Source organism: Dromiciops gliroides, chromosome 2 (genome assembly GCF_019393635.1).
Source record: "Dromiciops gliroides isolate mDroGli1 chromosome 2, mDroGli1.pri, whole genome shotgun sequence".
Classification (NCBI taxonomy): domain Eukaryota; kingdom Metazoa; phylum Chordata; class Mammalia; order Microbiotheria; family Microbiotheriidae; genus Dromiciops; species Dromiciops gliroides.
This window is the reverse complement of record NC_057862.1, coordinates 463,552,409-463,570,907: the sequence shown is the minus strand read 5'-3', so window position 1 is coordinate 463,570,907 and position 18,499 is coordinate 463,552,409. Positions and strand designations below refer to the sequence as shown.

General features: G+C 43.6%; 2 protein-coding genes across 5 annotated transcripts in view; one reads left to right on the top strand and one right to left on the bottom strand.

Moving 5' to 3' along the window:
- ADA (adenosine deaminase) overlaps window positions 1-1,005 on the top strand; it is a 30,223-nt gene extending 29,218 nt beyond the window's left edge. Inside the window, exons 11-12 of the mRNA XM_043986770.1 lie at window positions 128-230; window positions 579-1,005. Coding sequence (XP_043842705.1) covers window positions 128-230; window positions 579-589 — 114 coding nt within the window. The 3' untranslated portion in view covers window positions 590-1,005. The remainder of the gene's footprint in view (window positions 1-127; window positions 231-578) is intronic.
- A 945-nt stretch (window positions 1,006-1,950) lies between these two features.
- Window positions 1,951-18,499, bottom strand: part of PKIG (cAMP-dependent protein kinase inhibitor gamma) — an 81,835-nt gene continuing 65,286 nt past the window's right edge. For all 4 annotated transcript variants that reach the window (XM_043989944.1, XM_043989946.1, XM_043989947.1 and 1 more), the window contains exons 3-4: window positions 3,381-3,554; window positions 1,951-3,005 (exon numbers count right to left, since the gene is read on the bottom strand). In XM_043989944.1, the coding sequence (XP_043845879.1) occupies window positions 2,926-3,005; window positions 3,381-3,528 (228 nt within the window). In that variant the 5' untranslated portion in view covers window positions 3,529-3,554 and the 3' untranslated portion in view covers window positions 1,951-2,925. The remainder of the gene's footprint in view (window positions 3,006-3,380; window positions 3,555-18,499) is intronic.

The following is an 18,499-nucleotide window of genomic DNA, read 5'->3' as shown; positions in this document are numbered from 1 at the left end:
TAGCTCCCCATTCTGATACAGCTGACTGTGGCAGCTTGCACACGTTCCTCTGCTGCCTGACTCTAGGGGGCTTGGCCTTTGTATGGTGTTTGAATTCTGACACTGTTTGCTACGTTGGTTCTTCCAGAATATCAATGCAGCCAAGTCCAGCTTCCTTCCAGACAATGAAAAGAAGGAACTCCTTGACCAGCTGTACAAGGCCTATCAGATACCACAGCCAGTCTCTAAAGGTAGGTTTGTTTCCTGGCTTGGGGGCCACTGGGTCCCCTTTGACCATTCTCAGAAACTCTCCCAGGATCCCATGGTCATCTCTGCAAGTCATAGAAAATAAATTTGGGAGAAATCTTTGAGATCTAGTTCAAGGTTCTCCCCTGCCCGCCCTCCATTTTACAGATGAGGAAACCTGAGGTCTCTAGAGATGACTTTCAACCAACCGATATGCACCAGGCTCTGTGCTAAGTGCTGGCATGTGTACGATCCTACATAGAAGTAGCATGTAGTAGAGATAGGATACAGACCCAGGTCCTGGGTGGGTGAGAAAGACTTCCTAACTCTGGCTTCTTTGGATCCAACCACAGCGTCGGAGTGATGATGCCTCCAACAGGACAGAACAAGAGAGAAAAACTACTGACCCCAGAATGCATCAGGAGCCACCATGCACTCAGGAACCAGAACAAGCTTCCTTTCCAGTAGGGTGGGGCTTTCATAATCTTGTCTATTTTCTTTCGTGGGACAATACTGATTAGCAAATCAACTCTTTATCTTGCTGTACACACAGCCAGCTGTGCATCAATATACCTCAATGCTAATATTTGTCTTATATAGATAACTCACCAACCACAAGACTCAGGGCTTTTGTTTATATATCATTTAAAAATAATTTTGCTGAGATTGACTAACTTGCAGGGGCCTAATCTGAAGCGCCTCTGAAGAAGTGATCCCGAGGGTCTGCTGGCTGCTGGGGGGCTGTGGGGGTGGTGGTGGTGCTCAATCAATAAACTAATCAATGCAGTGTTTGTGTTGCTAAGTGTCTGTGGTCCCTTGGGGGAGGGAGGACACAGCTGTGCAGATACGACTTGGACTAGCCACACTGATCCTGACCCTTTCCCAAAGGGCCCAGTGGGCCTCAGTTCTGCAGGCCCTGGGCCCTCTTTCAGAATCACCACCTGCCACTCTTCAGTGTGCTGACTGGGCATTGACAGGGGCAGGCAGCCCCAAGAGCTCTCAGGGGCCACCATGGGGCATTCTGGGAGGTTTCAGAGCTGTGTGTGGTGGTAGGGAGAGTAAAGATAAAGGTGTGGGTTCCCACTGTTGGAAGCAGGCAGGGAAGGAGGGGAAGGAAGAGATCTGCTATTAGGGAAGCACCCTGGCTATTTCCATAGTCTGCTACCTGTGAGGTAGCTCCGATTTGGTGAAAAGGGGAGAGAAAGGAAGGGAATGAGTATTTACATAGCACTTACTATGTGCCAGGCACTATGCTAAGAGTTTACAAATATTATTCCATTTGATCCTCACAATCAGCCTGGGAGATAGGTACTATTAAGACCCCCATTGACGATGAAACTGAGGTGAACAGTCATGAAGGGACTTGCCCAGGGTCACATAGCTAAGTGTCTGAGGTAGAATTTGAACTCAGGTCTTTCTAGCTTCAGGCCTAGCCCTTTATATACTGTCACCTGTGAGAAAGTGTTCATTTGGGAATCAAATGTCCTGCCTATCACACCTATGAAATGGCACACCAAGGACTGGAACCCAGGTCTCTTGACTGCCAGCTCAGTGTCCCTCACACTACTCCAAGCTGCTACTAACAATGGGACTATTGGCATTTTCTTGGCCATTTAAAATTCCACTGGAGTCTGGGGGATCCAAGCTGAAGTTTCTGTAAGGGATGGGTCTCAGGGCAATACAACCTAGAGATAATACATATTTCAGGGAGAAAAGGAAAATCAATCACACAAAAGGTCTGAATTTATTTTCCAAGTGGTAGGCATCAAGTGTCTTTGTAGAAAGGAAACACAACTCAGTCAAACGGGGAAACAAAAGGATTCCCTTAAGAATGGGTTTGGGAAAGTTCAGGAATCATTCTGAACTACAAAGAGCCTAGATTGAAAACATTCCCCTCTATACTTCCTCATCACCCCCTCCCCATGGAAATAAAAGGCAGGTCTCCACTGTCTCCTCCCCCCCCCCCCCCCGGAAAAAAAGGTGGATAATATTTAAAGTCAAAGTTTAAAAAGAGTAAAAAGGAACTGATCCAGATGGGTTGGGAAGGATCTCTCCTTTGGTCCTTAGGGTAAGAGAAGAAGCAATCAGCAGCCCTGAGGATTGGGTGCTACCTAAGGCTGGCAACCAGGTGTTAGTCATTTTATGCTTTCTTCAGAGCCCTGCAGAGAGTAGGCACTCAGGAAATTGAATGAAGTGGATTGAGCAGGTCAGTGTGAGGGTGGAGGCCACTGCTGATGTTTTCCCCCAGAGGATCTGGGAGGGGGCCTGACTTCTATCTGTCCTCCAGAGGAAAGGAGCAGGTGGTACCTCCCCATTCCCCCCACACAGGAGCAAACCAAATAAATAACATGTTGAATTGCCAGATACCGTAGACTCCATGGGCCTGGAAGAAGGGGAGGCCCATGGGAGGCTGGACCACAGGGTTTCTTTCCCTAGGCTGGGCTAGGGATCTTAAGGCACCTCTGGAGGCCAGCCTCAGTCTGAGGTCCCCATTACAGGGCAAACCTGCTCTGAGCATAGGCTGTCTGTGTGTATGGGGGGGGTGGACTAGAGGAAAAGGAAAGTCTGGGGAGGCCCACACAGTGTCATTGTGCCCCAAAGGGTTACTGTAGGGGGAGAGAAGCGGTCCTCAGGGAGAACGCTGCACAGGCGGGTTGCTTCTTCAGCCACTGGACAAAGGGAATGGGACAGGGGCAGCTCTCAGGATGTGGTGGTCCCCTCATTCCCCTCAGGCCTGCTTCCAGCTTCCTTGTCTGCTGTGCTTATCTCTGCTTGCCCTTCTGGGGAAAAAAAAAGGGAAAGAAGGTTGAAATGAGAGGATGGACAACATTCCTAAGTTACCCCTTTGCAAAGGAAGGTCTATTTTGTATGACTTTGAGCAAGTCATTTCCTCCTTATGGGCCTGAGTTTCCTCCTGGTCTATCTAACCCCAAAGGTCCTTTCTACCCCAACACTATGTGCTATAAAGTAACATTTAAAGTTCTAAAGTGACCTCCCAGTTGTAGTATGTATGATCTTTATTCTAAGGCTCCATGGAGGTCTAACCCTGGATGTTTGGAGGTTCCTCTAGTTTTGATGTACTATGTTCTACGGTCGCTTGGGGGCTACAATATCCTGACTTGAAGGTTCTGTCCTCTAACCCAGAGGGTACTTGCCTTCGCCTTCTAAGGCCAGCTCCCCCAAGTTCCCCGTCAGCTTCCTCACGCTCACTGCTGCCGAGTCATCCTGGATGTCGGGGACGGCGTTCCTACGGCCCGTTCTATCACAGGAGATGAAGTCTGTGTATGAGGACTCAACCTCCATGATGCCTCTTGCATTGCTGAGCAGGGCTGTGGAGAGGGGACATTCTTAGTGTGCTTGTGGCTGCTCTCCAGGGGAGCACGCGTCTTAAGTTTGCTTGGCTTTAGGGCCTTCGGACTGTGAACAATGAAATCAATTAGTCACATAACATGTCAGAAAACGTTCAATGCTTGGTTCTAGAAGGAAGAACTAGAACCAGCAGGAGGGAAGTTAACAGGAGGAGTATTTCAGCTGAATATGCTAAAGCTCCTGGAGTAGAGTGGCGCGCCTCAGGAGGCAAGACATCCACCATAATGAGGTCTTCAAGCCAAAGCTAGAAGGGGATGTTGTGAAGGGAGATTCATGCTTCAGGCGGCTGTTGCCAACGGAGATCCCAGCTCTTGAGACTATGTATGACTTTACAGTGTATGAGGCTCTGATATATGTGGGGGAATAAAAACATTAAAGATGCAGTCTAGGGGCAGCTAGGTGGCACAGTGGATAGAGCACTGGCCTTGGATTCAGGAGGACCTGAGTTCAAATCCAACCTCAGACACTTGACACTTACTAGCTGTGTGACTCTGGGCAAGTCACTTAACCCTAATTGCCTCACCAAAAAAAAAAAAAAGATGCAGTCTTTTCACACCTATTAAATGGATGTTCCCCAACAGTCTATCCTTGACCCTTTTCTCTATGCACTCTCCCTTTGCATACTCAGAGTTTCAACCGTTAGCCCTAGAAAGCTGTATCTGTCTCTCTAGCCCTGATTTCCCTTCTTAAAGGAACAGTCAATCAAGAAGAGGGGCCTTACTCTTTACCCAGGCAAATCCCTCTAGCTGTACAAGAGGGTATATTTGGGAGATGTTGCAAAGGTGAAATCGACAGGCCTGGGCAACAGCTTGGATACGGGGTGAGAGGAGGTGAGTGATGAGGAATCCAGGATGACTCCTACTTTGTGACTCTGAAAGACTGGGAAGATGGTGTTGCCCTCTACAGTGATGGGGGTTGGGATTTGAGGGGAAAGATAATGAGTCCAGCTTGGGACATCCAATTTGAGATGTCTGTGAAGGGCCGTTAGAGATATGAAACTGGAGGTCAGTGGAGAGGTTAGGGCAGGACAGGTAGCTTTGAGAATCCTCAGCATGGGGGCAGCTAGGTGGCTCAGTGGATAAGGCACTGACCCTGGATTCAGAAGGACCTGAGTTCAAATCCAGCCTCAAATACTTGACACTTACTAGCTGTGTGACTCTGGGCAAGTCACTTAACCCTCATTGCCCAGTCCAAAAAAAAAAAAAGAAGAAGAAGGAAGAAGAAAAAGGAAGAAGGAGAAGGAGAAGGAGAAGGAGGAGAAGGAGAAGAAAAAGAAGAAGTAGAAGAAGAAGAGAACTCGGCAAGTTAATGGTGAAGACACCTATGGCAGAAAGCCTGAAGTGAGACTCTCCCTCCACAAGAATCTGTAGTCCACCATCTTTAAAACTTCACTTTTCTGGGGGCAGCTAGGTGGCGCAGTGGATAGAGCACCAGCCCTGGAGTCAGGAGGACCTGAGTTTAAATCTGACCTCGGACACTTGACACTTACTAGCTGTGTGACCCTGGGCAAGTCACTTAACCCCAATTGCCTCACCAGAAAAAAAACAAAAACAAAAAACAAAAAACAAAACTTCACCTTTCATATCCAATCAGTTACTGAGTCCTGTGGATTCCACCTCTAGAACATGCATCGCTTATATATGGAGTTGGGTTTACCTTGGCAAGGAGAAGGGCTACCTTTTTGTATGAGTCAGGAGTGGAGGTGGAGACAATAGCAGAAGGCATCTGGGTGATGTAAGAGTGAGGTAGAGGGGAGGGAAGACAGCTCTTAGCAAATGGCCTTATTTCCCCCCTCCCCCCCTAAAATATGAGGCAAAGTTATCAGCTGAGAGGGTGGGGGAAGGGACGGCCTTGGGAGTCTTGAAGAGGGATGACAAGGTTTGAGAGCAGAAAAGGTTTGCCTTGTTTCACTAAAGGCCCAGTTGGGATTATGTAACTCAGATCTGCAGGGGACTCAACCAACATGTTGTGATTCACTCCAGCTTCATTCAGCAGCGTGCGTGTAGGAGCAAAGGCAGCAGATGGTGGGAGCGATCCAAAGCTGAGTCTTGGCAGGACAGGATCACTGATGCGATAAGGGAGCAAGGGACTCCAAAGAAGAAGGCAGGGTAGAGCTGAACTAGTTCATCAAGGGATCAAAATATGGAAGGGAAGAGAGTGTGGGGAGTGGAGGAATGATCAGCTGTGAAAGAAATAAGGGGCAGAGGGACTGGAGGTCACATAGAGGAAGAACAGAATTTGGGGTTGCAAGGCAGAGGGAGAGGTAGGATAACAACAGACAGTAATCAGATAAGAGGATTTCAGAGTTCATGGTGCATCTGTAGGTGATGGCAATATCGGGGCATGCCCAGCTCTGTATATAGCTGCAATGCCGTGGAGAAGCAGGTCATGGATAATAAAGAAATGAAGAACCGGGAAGATAGGGTGCCTAAGGGAGCATTAATATGCTCAAAGTCCCCTCATATGAAGGGAGGAATTGGAGAGGGGGGAGACTGCAACCCAGACACTGAAACCATTAAGGGAAGAACAGGAGTATCCCAAAGGTTGGTAGACAACAGCTACAATAACTTTGATTTGGTGGCAGAAGTGGATTGAGTGAACCTCAAAGGACACTGCTGAATGGTGGTGGTAGAAAGTGAGTTTGGAAGTAGCAGTGGGGAGCAAGGAGTAGCCCACCTCCCCTTCCTGTCTCATGATGATGAATGTGAACAAGCTTTGTTATAAAGCAATAGAAATATATGCATGTGCACAAAAATATAACGTTAGATATTTACTCAGTCCTCAATTTGTGGTACACACAGGTAAATGCCTATAGGAGATTGGAGAAAGAAGAGCCTAATCTAGCTGGACAATTCAAGGAAAGCCCAGAAAGGGAAAATAACTTGCCTAAGATCACAGAGCCAATCGGTGGCATAAATAAGATGGTTGTCGGATTCCTCCTAGCTGTAGCATCAGGAATCTCCAAGAGTACCGACTTCATCAGAGGCAATGCCCAGGATCCTCCAGCAGGTGGCACACTTTATATAATTTTCTATAAGGTGTCATGGCCTGAGATTGCTCTACAGACATTCAGCTTGACTGTCATTGATTTTTTTTTAAGTCACAAAATGAGGACAAATAAGCTGTTGTTTTAGGAGTTTCTCCTTTCTGCAAAAGAAATGTCCTCACTTCTCCAAGAAGAGGAATGGGATCATGGATCATAGCCTACACTGAGTGCAAACTTCTCATTGTACAGATAAGGAAACTGAGGCATAGAGAGGTTGACTCTTCTGGGGTGCTCACATTGCAAAGTAAGTGCCTGAATCAGGATTAGAACCCTGATCCTTCTGCCTCTAAGTCTAGCGCTCCCTCTGCTATTTCTTGCCCCCTCTGTCAGAATCACGGCTGCCTGCATTTAAAGAGCACTTGATTTTTTATAAAGCTCTTCATACAGTATATCTCCAAGTGCAGCAGGAAGCCTTAATAACTTAAAGCTGCACTAAGACTGTGGGGACACCCGATACATAGTTTGAATTCTCCAATAGCAGCTGTACATTTGCTAGAGAAAATATGATGGTCCCCATTTTAAGAAGGTTAAACTGAAGTTCAAAGATGTAAGATGACTTCCAAAGGCAGGTAAGTGACAAAGCTGGGGCCCTAGGGTTTTTGTTGTTGTTTTGGGGTTTTTTGGTGGGGCAATGACAGTTAAGTGACTTGCCCAGGGTCACACAGCTATAAGTGTCAAGTGTCTAAGATTGGATTTGAATTTAGGTCCTCCTGAATCCAGGGCTGGTGCTTTATCCACTGCACCACCTAGCAGCCCTACCTAGGTTTTTATATAGTGCTGGGCTTAGGAGAATTGGCACAAGGGACAGGGAAGATATTTTATTTTCAAGGGAATCGTCATGGTATCTAGGTAGCTCTGGGCTCACAAAGGCTGTGCCGGTAGCCAACAAGCTCTGGTAGTTTCATCAATTCACTTCACTTGAATTGTTGTTGTTTGTCCTTTGTTCTCAAAGAGGATCATGACAGATGTCATCTCTTGCAGCGAATTAGATTTAAGTGGGGGAGAGCTGTGCAAGGTTACCAACCTCACTCTCTCCTCCAGAGCTATCTGGGCCCAGTGGCAAGATACATATCAGGAGGACTGGAGATGGCCCTGGATGTTTTAAGGCAATTAAGGTTAAGTGACTTGCCCAGGGTCACACAGCTACTAAGTGTCTGAGGTAAGATTTGAACTCAGGTTCTCCTGACTCCAGGGCCAATGCTCTATCCACTGCACCACCTAGCAGCCCCTCTTCACTTGAATAAACACTTATAAAATACCCACTTTGTGCAAGGCACTCTACTAGAAGCCTGGCAGTAAGCCTAGTTTTCTTCAGTAGCAAGATAGAAAGGCTAACATAAAATTTTTTAAAGTAAATTTTAAATTAAAAAACTGATACATAGTCCTGATGATGGTCTGATTATTCAAGAACCAACCAGGTTCACTCTGAAGATGCTCATTAACAGGAAGTTGGGCACAAGGTGCTAAATGTTTTGGTCACAGCAGCATTGAAAAGCATCTGCCTCGGTGGGAAGCGTTGTGCACACTATTCGAAGAAGGAACACTCACTCCTATTAAGGAAAACCTAGCTTCACTGCAGTGAATGGTATGTGTGATAGGGGGGCAGCAGCTTCCCTCGGAAGGTGAATTACGGCTCTAGCATGAGCAGGTTCTCCAGAAGTGCTTTTGGACAGACTGATTTTTAGACAAATTCCAGTAAGGAAATAGAAGGGAGGATCCCTTCTGTTCCCAATTGTTGGATGACCCTCGTGCAACTCACTTCTAAGCCCCAGTTTCTCCAACTTTAAAATGAGGGAGTTGGAGTAGCTGATCTCCAAGGCCCCTTTCCAGCTCTAACATCTCATGTCAGCTGGGTGATTGTGGGCAAATCTCAAGCTCTCAGTGCCTCAGGAAACTCAAAGACTGAGTGAGAACTAAGTTGCTGGTAGAGTAAAGGAAAAGAGTTTCCTAAATAGCAGTCCCTACACAATCACAAGTCTGGAATTCCTCTCTTACCCAAAGGCTGATTGTTTCTGGGACTTGTTCTCCGAGCTACTCATTACGTAGTGTCTATCCTTTATTCCCATCTCCCTATTAACCATACTTTTTTATTCCATTATATGTGCATTGTGGCATGTGCACAAAGTGGCAGGTAGGTGGTGCAGTGGGAGAAAGTACCAGGCTTGGAGTCTAATTCTGCATCAGACACTAGTGTTGTGACCTCTCTGTGCCTCAGTTTATTTGCAAAATGGGAATAATAATATCACCAACCTCCCACGTTTGTTATGTAGACCAAATGAGATAATAATTTTAAAGTGTTTAGCACAGTGCTTGGCACATAGTAAGTTCTATATAAATATCAGCCACTACTACTCCTATGTGAAAGGAATATTTCATGTATCACTCTCTGCATTTGTGAATGCTCAATTTTTGTACTGCAATATGTGCGTAACCTTGAAAGGTGGATTTGCTCCTGAAGATTCCTACTCAATAATCAACAAAGGTCTAGCACATCTAGTTTATCTAACATTCTGTTCAGAGCTTCCATTTCTTTATCTGTTATATTTGTCTAAATCTGAAACAGGCACACCCAAGGTATAAACAATGCACATCTTGCTATCTGGGTCTTTTTAAGTTCAGCTGGCTTTTCCTATAATACTTAGATGCTATGGCACTGGGCACACATGTCTAATGTTGTTAACTGTTATTATCTTTGGTTCCTATAAGCACAAATGTGGCTTCCTTGGCTCTCTTTATTGATCATACCAATTTTATTGATGCCTTTGTCTAAGACTATGAAGGCCACTCCTGCTTGTTTGAATTCAGTGGGGCCATCATAAATTTTATTCCAACCCCACAGTTCAATTCTATAAGAATCTTATTTTCTTTACTGATTCATTCTATACTCCTGTTTTATGGGTGAGTACATCCATTCATATTCAGTTATGATTGCTAAGTTATTTTTTTCCCTTTGTGAAATCCTGATATAGGAAAATCTTGTCCCAATCACCTCCTTTCCCAGTTCAGATCTAAATCATGGAGTTTCTCCCCATCCCCCTTTCATTTAGCTGGTCAATCTTAGTTTGTTTTGTTTGAGGTAATTTCCTCCCAGTCTCCTTCCACTGGCTCAGAGCTATTCAAATTTATTTTCTTAAGTTTCTTTTGTGTGCTGCATTTTTATTTCATGGGTCCATTTGTTGAGTTGTTTCACTTGTGTCCTAAGGGACCCCATTTGGGGTAAACAGGATGCAGTGACTTGCCCAGGGTCACACAACTAGTAAGTGTTTGAGGCCAGATTTGAACTCAGGAAGATGTCTTCCTGATTCCAAGTCCAGTATACCACCTAGCTGCCCCTTGGGTACATATCATCCCACTAACATTGATGAGTGGTCTAAGCACCAAATCCTGGCAGGCAGACCCAATGTAGGTAGACCCTATTTCCCTTTATGTATCTCCATGGAAGCATTCATCAGTGGTGACCTATCACACCCAAAACAAGATTTTCCCCTGGTTCAATTCCTTTTTGCCTTCCCATCTATTCTTTTGTCTTAAAGGGTTCTCTGTTGTTTTGTCCTTGCTGTTCTTGGTTGTAGTATTTACTTACCTTTTTTATATTTCTGTTGTTTGGCTTATTTCTAAAGTAAATAATTTGTCCAGTTCTGGTTTTATTTCTAGGAATGCTTCACATGCCTCATTTTTTTTTTTAAATAAAAGTTTCGGCTCAGGTTTGCAGGGTATGTCACCATGGGTTGCATCCTGAGCTCCTTTGCTCTTTAGAACAGAAAATTCCATTCCTCCCAACAATTTCTGGTGAGTGAAGAATTGTCTTGTGTTATTCAAATTTACTTACCTTTATATTTAAAAGTCTTTCTCCTGGTCATTTAAAGAATTTATTATTTGTTACTGGAATGGTTAAACGTAATCATTATATCTTGTAGTTTGCAACATAAGGTTTTTTTTTTTCCTAGAGCTGAACTGTGGAATTTTTTTTTCAACTGGCACTTATTTACTGTGTTTAGAAGTTCTGGGCAGTTTTCTTGTATTAGTTCTTGCATTATGGTGTGCTCAGAATTTTTGACTTGTCATGTTTTTCAAGAAGATCTAAACTCCTCAAGGTGTTTCTATGCATCCTGTCTTTGAGATCAATATATTTTGTTTGTATAAAGATCATCTTTTCTTTTACCATTATTGATTTTTGCTTCTAGATAGTCTTTTACTTCTGTGTATTTTTATTTCCAATCACTCATTCTTTTTTGTTTTTTGTTTTTTGTTGGGGCAATGAGGGTTAAGTGACTTGCCCAGGATCACACAGCTAGTTAGTGTCAAGTATCTGAGGCTGGATTTGAACTCAAGTCTTCCTGAATCAGGGCCAGTACTTTATCCACTGCACCACCTAGCTGTCCCTCATTCTCTCTTTTGTTTATGGATTTAGATTTCTCTAGTCTGCCAATTATTTTTACTAATCAGAATGATGTGGGTGGAATTTGGGATTAAATTGATCGTGAGTGGTCCCAAAAGAAGTGCAAGACTCAGTTTCCCAAGTTTTATTGCAATACTGTGAGTGACCACAGGGAGAAAACCAGAATAGTGGAAAAGTATCTCTCTAATAAGGAAAGGAAACGAAAGACAGTTATATTTATAGTATGGATAAATTGATTAGCAGTCTCATTATAATAATCTCTACCTTAGGGAGGTACAGGGGAGGGCCTGTCCTCATTATAATATTCTCCACCTTTGGAAGGTACAGGGGAGGGCTTATCCTAATTTGGAGTTCCTGGGGTCCTAAGTCAACCCCTGAGGCAGGTACCTTTTTCAGTGGAGGTGTGTTTTGAGGGTTTACACGTTCATAAGGTGAATCTGGGGACAAATTTGGCTTTTCTGCACGTCTCTTTCTGATTCCCATGCTTACCTTCAAAACATCTTCATTTATCATTTATTTCTAGTCTAAGTTTCTATAGCCTGTCAATGTATCATTGTTATAGTCTGAGGCCTTCACAACCTAGCTCCCTCTGTTTCTGTTATGGGTACTGATTACTGTGGGTAAGAGAATTTAGCATCCTGACTTGTAAGTTATCCATTAACTGGGGTCTGAATCCCTGTTAGAGTTCATATCTGAATTAGAGCTTGGGTTTTTCTGTTAACCCCTTTTTGCCTCCTACATCAAGGTCATAAATTCTGCTTTCATAATTCTTATATTCTTAATTTCTTTTTCAAACCATTCAGGAAAATCCTGCTATGGTTCCATACTCTCTTGGCAATCCACAAAATCCTCTACCTCATTAGGTGTTTGAGTGGGATATAGTGGACTTGAGTCAGCTTAGACTCTCAGGCTGAGGTCTGGAAAGTACCCAGCCCCCAGTCCCTGTTATTGCTAGACCACTCTGTCCTGCCTCCATCCCACTGCTAAAACACACCTCCCCTCCCCCACCCCCACTCCCTTGTTCATTGGCCAAATAGGGTGTTGTAGCAATCTCCCTGAGAAACACATATTTTGCTTTACTGAACATGGTGTACCCCAACCCCCTCCTCCTTGCTGTCTCCTGTTAGTGTAACTCCACACCAATACCACCCCTCCCTTCTTGCATTCCAAAGCCCCCTAGCTCCTGGTACCACTCATCCCTCTTCGTGGTTTCACAACCATCAGTGGTTTTGAAACCACCTGCCCTTTCCCCCTTCCCTTCCTCCAACTCTCTACCTAGCCAAACATGCCTCCATACCCTGATCACAAGCTCAACACAAGTATCAGATTGGGACAGGATTGGATGTTAGATTGTGAGCCAGCCTGGTGCATAAGGGGACTTCCCCCTCAAACTTCCATAAAAACCCAACTCCTGAGCCCATTGGGGCACTCCTCATTCCTTATATGGGGTTGCTCGTTCTCATGAGAATGAAATAAATCTGTCTCTGCTTGATTCGGGGTGGTCTCCTCGAATTATTTAGGCAAACTGAGGAAATTGTCCCATACAGTGTTGATTCATTTTTCTTTGTCTTGCAATATTTATTCATAGATGTCTATACTCTTTTTCCTGATTTGGAGGTCATATTCTCTTCTGTTATTAGTATCTTTGCTGCTGGTTTATCTGCTTATGCTCATGGTCTTTGGCTGAGTTTTCTTCTTTCTGGGATCATGGGCAATTTCAATCTTTTCTCCTTACATTTCCCAATTGCTCACTTTCTGAATCCTTTCCCTTTGATGGGAGTTTCCCCAGGGGCCAGACATCAAAGTTGAGTCAGTTTCTTCCCAGGCTGGGCAATTCCTGTTTCACTGGCCTCAGTTTTTGCCCCCAAACTACTTCTTAGGGACCAAACTGGCCTCAGCTGGATGCTGGATTCACTTCTTCAGGCTTAATGGAGCACCACACCATACAGATATGTTTTGTTCCAGTTCCTTCTGTTGTGGAATACAGTGGGACCCCAAAAAACCTAAAGATCCCAACCCCCAAGGTCAAGGGAAAACCAGCTCTCTCTCCCACCTCAGGTATGAGGTATGGCAGGACATGACCCCAGTATGCTCATAAGCAAAAGCAAGGGCTGCAGATGATATGCAGGATAGGGAGGGATGCTGCATATCCTACTGATCCCCTCCTAGTTAGCTTGCCCTTTCCTCCCCTTTGTTTTGTAAAGATACAAAAAGACCAAGTCTTTTCTTACTCCAGTTATCTATAGTGATCTGTCCCCTGGCCATATATTCCCCTCTTCTAATAAACCTCTTTATTTTACAAGTGAGAACTACAAGATTTACTGAGAACTGATTCCCCACCCAGTCCCCCTTTCCCAGACCAATTAATTACCTGGGCCTGACCAATCTTGGTCATTTCCAGACTCTTGATGGACTTGTGGACCTTCCCCCAAGCAACTTATCCCCCCCCCCCATGTTTCTACACCTAACTCCCCGGACTTTATGTTATTATGTAAAAAGGGTCCACCTACATTAAGTAGTTTCTATTCAGAGTTAGTAGCATCTATACTTAATTTAGGAGCAGTTCCATTGTTTCTTTTGTTAAAGGTTCATTTACATTAAGTAGTTGTACCTCACTCTGGAGCAATCTTTTGGTTCCCTTTTTGTTCTGTTACCCCATAAAAACCCTGTCCTCTGTTCCTATCTTTGGGTATTCCTAGTTTCTGAACTTTGTAATACCATGAGCTATAGTTCCTCTGCCCCATTAAAGACCTTATTTTCTCCTATATTGATTGTTGCCTTAATTTCCAGGTTAACACAAGATTTGTGGTGAGCCTCCACGTGGGTGTTAGGCCCCCGATCCATGTCACACTTCTGTCCCTCAGTCATCTGGCTGAGCTCTGGTACAGCACAGAGCATTCATGACACCACAGTGCTTTTGGTTTTCACAGCCCATAGGTTAGCTGTGCCTCCCTGCCCTTGTGGTAGCCACTGGGGGTGAGAGTACTGAGGGAGTACATTCATTCATTGCATAATTACCTCCTTTTTTTTTTTTTTTTTTGCGGGGGCAGTGGGGGTTAAGTGACTTGCCCAGGGTCACACAGCTAGTGTCAAGTGTCTGAGGCCGGATTTGAACTCAGGTCCTCCTGAATCCAGGGCTGGTGCTTTATCCACTTTGCCACCTAGCTGCCCCATATTATCTCCTTTCTATTACTGAAGTCCCAGGCAGCTGAAATGGTTTTATCTCATGTGCATAATTCCTATTCTGTAGAGGATGGAGAGGTCATGAGGACCAGGGGGAAAAATGTCTAAACCTCCATCTTACTGGTAATGTGACCTGAAAGTTCATATTTTAAATACTCCTCCCAACACCAGTTTTCCCCATGAGGAATGATTAGAAGTCAACAATTCCGTAAGAAGCCCTTTCCCCCCTGTAAGATTCTGCTAGCCTCAGCGGGATAAATTATTCTTGGGTGTAAGCCATTTTCCTTTGCTTCTCTGAAACTCATATTCTAGTTTTCCTGTTTATTTCTTATTGATAATGGTTAGACCTGTAGGGTTATGACTGGAGTTCCCTAGTGATATGGGCCTGGGATAACTCAGAAGTTTTCTCTCTGAGAAGCAAAACTAAAGGAGGGACACACCTAATGATGTAGGAAGCAAAAAAAGGATTAAGAGAAAAACCTAAGACCCAAGCTCTAATTCAGACATTAGCTCCAAAAGGGAGTCAGATCCCAGTTAATGGATAACTTATGTTAGGTTCTCATACCCGTAGTGATCATCTTCCATAATGGACCAGAGTGGGTCAGGTCAAAATAACAATAAAGGAAAAAGACAACCTATAGAAATTCTAATGAAAAATGATGATGTTTTGAAACTAGCCATGGGAATCAGAAAGAGACATGAGCAGAAAAGGCCAAATTTGTCCCCAGATTCACCTTATGACGTAAACCCCAAAACCACACCTCCACTGAAAAAGGTACCTGTCTCAGGGGTTGGCTTAGGACCCCAGGAACTCCAAATTAGGATAAGCCCTCCCTTGTAACACCCCTAGGTGGAGAATATTATAATGAGTAGGACAGGCCCTCCCCTGCACCTCCCCAAGGTGGAGATTATTATGAGACTGATAATCAATTTATCCATACTATAAATATAACTGTCTTTCCTTTCCTTATTGGAGAGATATCTTTCCAATATTCTGGTTCTCTCCCTGTGGTCACCCATAGTATTGCAATAAAACTTGGGAAACTGAGTCACTGAGTCTTATAATTCTTTTGGGATGACTCACAATCAATTTGACCCCAAATTCCATCCCACATCACTAAGAAATAAGGGGAGATAAATCCTTTAGGAGTGGCTACTATTTGAGCAGGAAGAGACAGAGATAACTCCAGAAGTCAGGACCACCACCCCACATTCAAGCTTTTCCCAACCTACCCCTCAAATAAAAGACCATTTTAATCCTAATTGGATTTTGAGTGAGAGTCTAATTCTTTACTGAGGAATACCTAAGGACCTCCATCACCTATTTCCCATGACACTAGTAACTGATCTGTCTCTTCTTGGTCACATGTTATATTTTCTCTTTGTCCTAGAAGTTGTATGAACTTGGCAGTCATATTTTTGGGTGAGTTAACAGGGGGTTCCTTTCTGGTAGCATTTCTGTGGATTGCCTCAAAGTGCATTTTGTCCTCTGGTTCTAATATTTCCAGGCAATTTCATTTTATGATTTCCTGAAAGGGTGAATTCTGAAATACTGAACTGAATATTTTATATTCAAGTTTTTTGTTTGTTTCATTGTGTTTTTCTGGGAGGCCAGTGATTCTAATGTAGCAGGTCTTCTCTGGCCTTATTCTCACAGAGTGAAGCCTGCTTCATCTCTCCTTCTCAGAGAGGCTGCTCAGGGCATACCCTGAGAGCTTTTTTTTTTTTCAGGGTAATGAGGGTTAAGTGACTTGCCCAGGGTCACACAGCTAGTAAGTTTCAAGTGTCTGAGGCCGGATTTGAACCCAGGTACTCCTGAATCCAGAGCCAGCGCTTTACCACTGCCCCCGAGAGCTTTGCTGCATCTCTTCTCTACTGCCATAAGTTTGGGTCCCGGCTTGTATTTTCCTACCATCACTGTCAGATACCTGTAACTGACTGATGCCCTGTGCTATTTAATTATTTAACATCAATTAGCTTTTAGAAAGGGATATTTGCTTTGAAAATACAGCAAAAACAGAAGTATAAGCATTTCTCCCCCAACATTTCAACAGTACATTCCCTACTACACTTTTTGGTCTCTGGGGAGAGGAGACTCAGATTTAACAAGTTTCTAAGTAAAATTGGTCCCACCAAGTTCATGTCCAGATGTGACATGACTTCCCCAAGAATCATCTTCTTAGGGGGCAGCTAGGTGGCCCAGTGAATAGGATAGAGCCCCTGGATTCAGGAGGACCTGAGTTCAAATCAGGACTCAGACACTTAACCCTCACTGCCCTGCAAAAAAACAAAAACAAAAAGAATTGTCTTCTTAGCTACTTCTGGGATAAATCCCTAATGTTACTCGGTCACTCCATAATCCTTGGGGCATTCATTCTGAGCTGGCTGAAAAACCTGGCACGCATTTCACTCTCAGACCCCTGGATTCTCAGCAGCTCTTACTCTGCACCCTGTTTTAAAAGTTACTTGTGGATCTCTGGTATTCTTCCAGTTCTGCTATCTTTTGTCTTTGCTTTAGTATTTCTGGTGTCATTTAATTTTTGAGCTTCATCTTTATTGGAGGGGGGAATTATTCAATTTCTACAATAAGCCACAGACTCTCAGTTTTTCATAAAGAGTGATAATGGCACTCCTTCCTCCTTCCCCCAGTTCTTTTATTGGATCTTCCGATTGATGGAGGAGCAGAAAGCGTTAAGACAAACCTGAGATCTGAGCTCTAATTAAAACCTGAGCTCTAAGAGGGGCTAATAGATAACCTGAAGACCCCAGCCCTGAGAGGAGATTAATAGATGGGCCTCAAATCTAGGCCCTTGTCAATGTCACCTAATAGATAAACCAGAGTTTGGGTTCTTATCAGTTGTTACCTGGAGATTCAGCTTACCATCAACTAACACAACATAAGCCTGAAGTGACAGGACACAGAGACCCTAATTGGTCATCAATAACTGAAATATTTAAATTAGATAACAAGATACCTAGAAACCAGATCTAAGTAAAGAGATACCATAAAAACAGAGACCCTCTAAGATTGACAAGTCTAAGCATGTCCTTAGGGGCATGTGCAGAAAAGGCCAAATTTGTCCTAAAGTTCACCTTATGCCATGTAAACCCTAAAAACACACCTCCAGGGAAAAGGTACCCACCTCGGGGGTTGGCTTAAGCCCCCAGAAACTCCAAATTAGGATAGGCCCTCCCATATACCTCCCCAAGGTGGAGATTATGATAATGAAGAGATGATCAATTATTTTCTGATTATAAATATAATCATCTTTCCTTTTCTATTCAAGATACCTTTTCATTTTCCTGGTATTCTCCCTGTGGTCATCACAGTCTTTCAATAAAACTTAGGAAACTGAGTCACTGAGTCTTGTAATTCTTTTGGGATGCCTCATGATCAATCTGATCAATTATTTACTATCCTACATCACAATCACTATTGAGATTCCCTTTTCTGGTGTTCTAGCTATACTTCTTAAGGAATATTCTCTCTCTTTTTTTTTCCCCACAATTTTCTTCTGGTATTTTTTTTTTTTAGTGAGGCAATTGGGGTTAAGTGACTTGCCCAGGGTCACACAACTAGTGAGTATTAAGTGTCTGAGGCCAGATTTGAACTCAGGTACTCCAGGGCTGGTGCTCTATCCACTGCGCCATCTAGCTGCCCCCACCCCCAGCTTATCTTTTTTAAAAAGTGTATTATAAATTCAACAGGTTACCTTCAAAGTTGTCCTGTCATTGTTTCACTCTGAACTAATAACTACCTTCTGTCTTTGATACCCTCTTAACATTGTATTAGGGACTTTTCTTTGCTGGCTAATTTCTTTAGTCTGTTCATTTTTTTTTCCTGTCAGGATTTTCTTGCAAGAATTTCTTTTCCTTGCTTTTTGTTGTTTATTTGGTGCATTTCCAGCTGTTCTGAGATGTTGAGAGGGAGCTGCGATGTAAGTAACCTCTTATTTAACCATGTTGCCAGAAGTCTATTCATAAAAGTTAATTTGAAAAAAAAGTTTAGTAGCACCCATGAGCAGGTTACTTCTTTTGCATAGCTCATTCTCCCTTATATAAGTTATTTATGTATATGTCATTCCCCTGATTAGACTGACAACTCTGCATCTATCTTTGTATTTCTAACACCTATCATACAGCTGGCTTTGTCTATGACAGGACTTCTTAAACTTTTTCCACTCGTGACCCTTTTTTTACATGGCCTTGGGTATACAGGTATATAAAATAGGTATACATAACCTTTTACTGTTGCTAAATTTTTCTCGACCCCCACA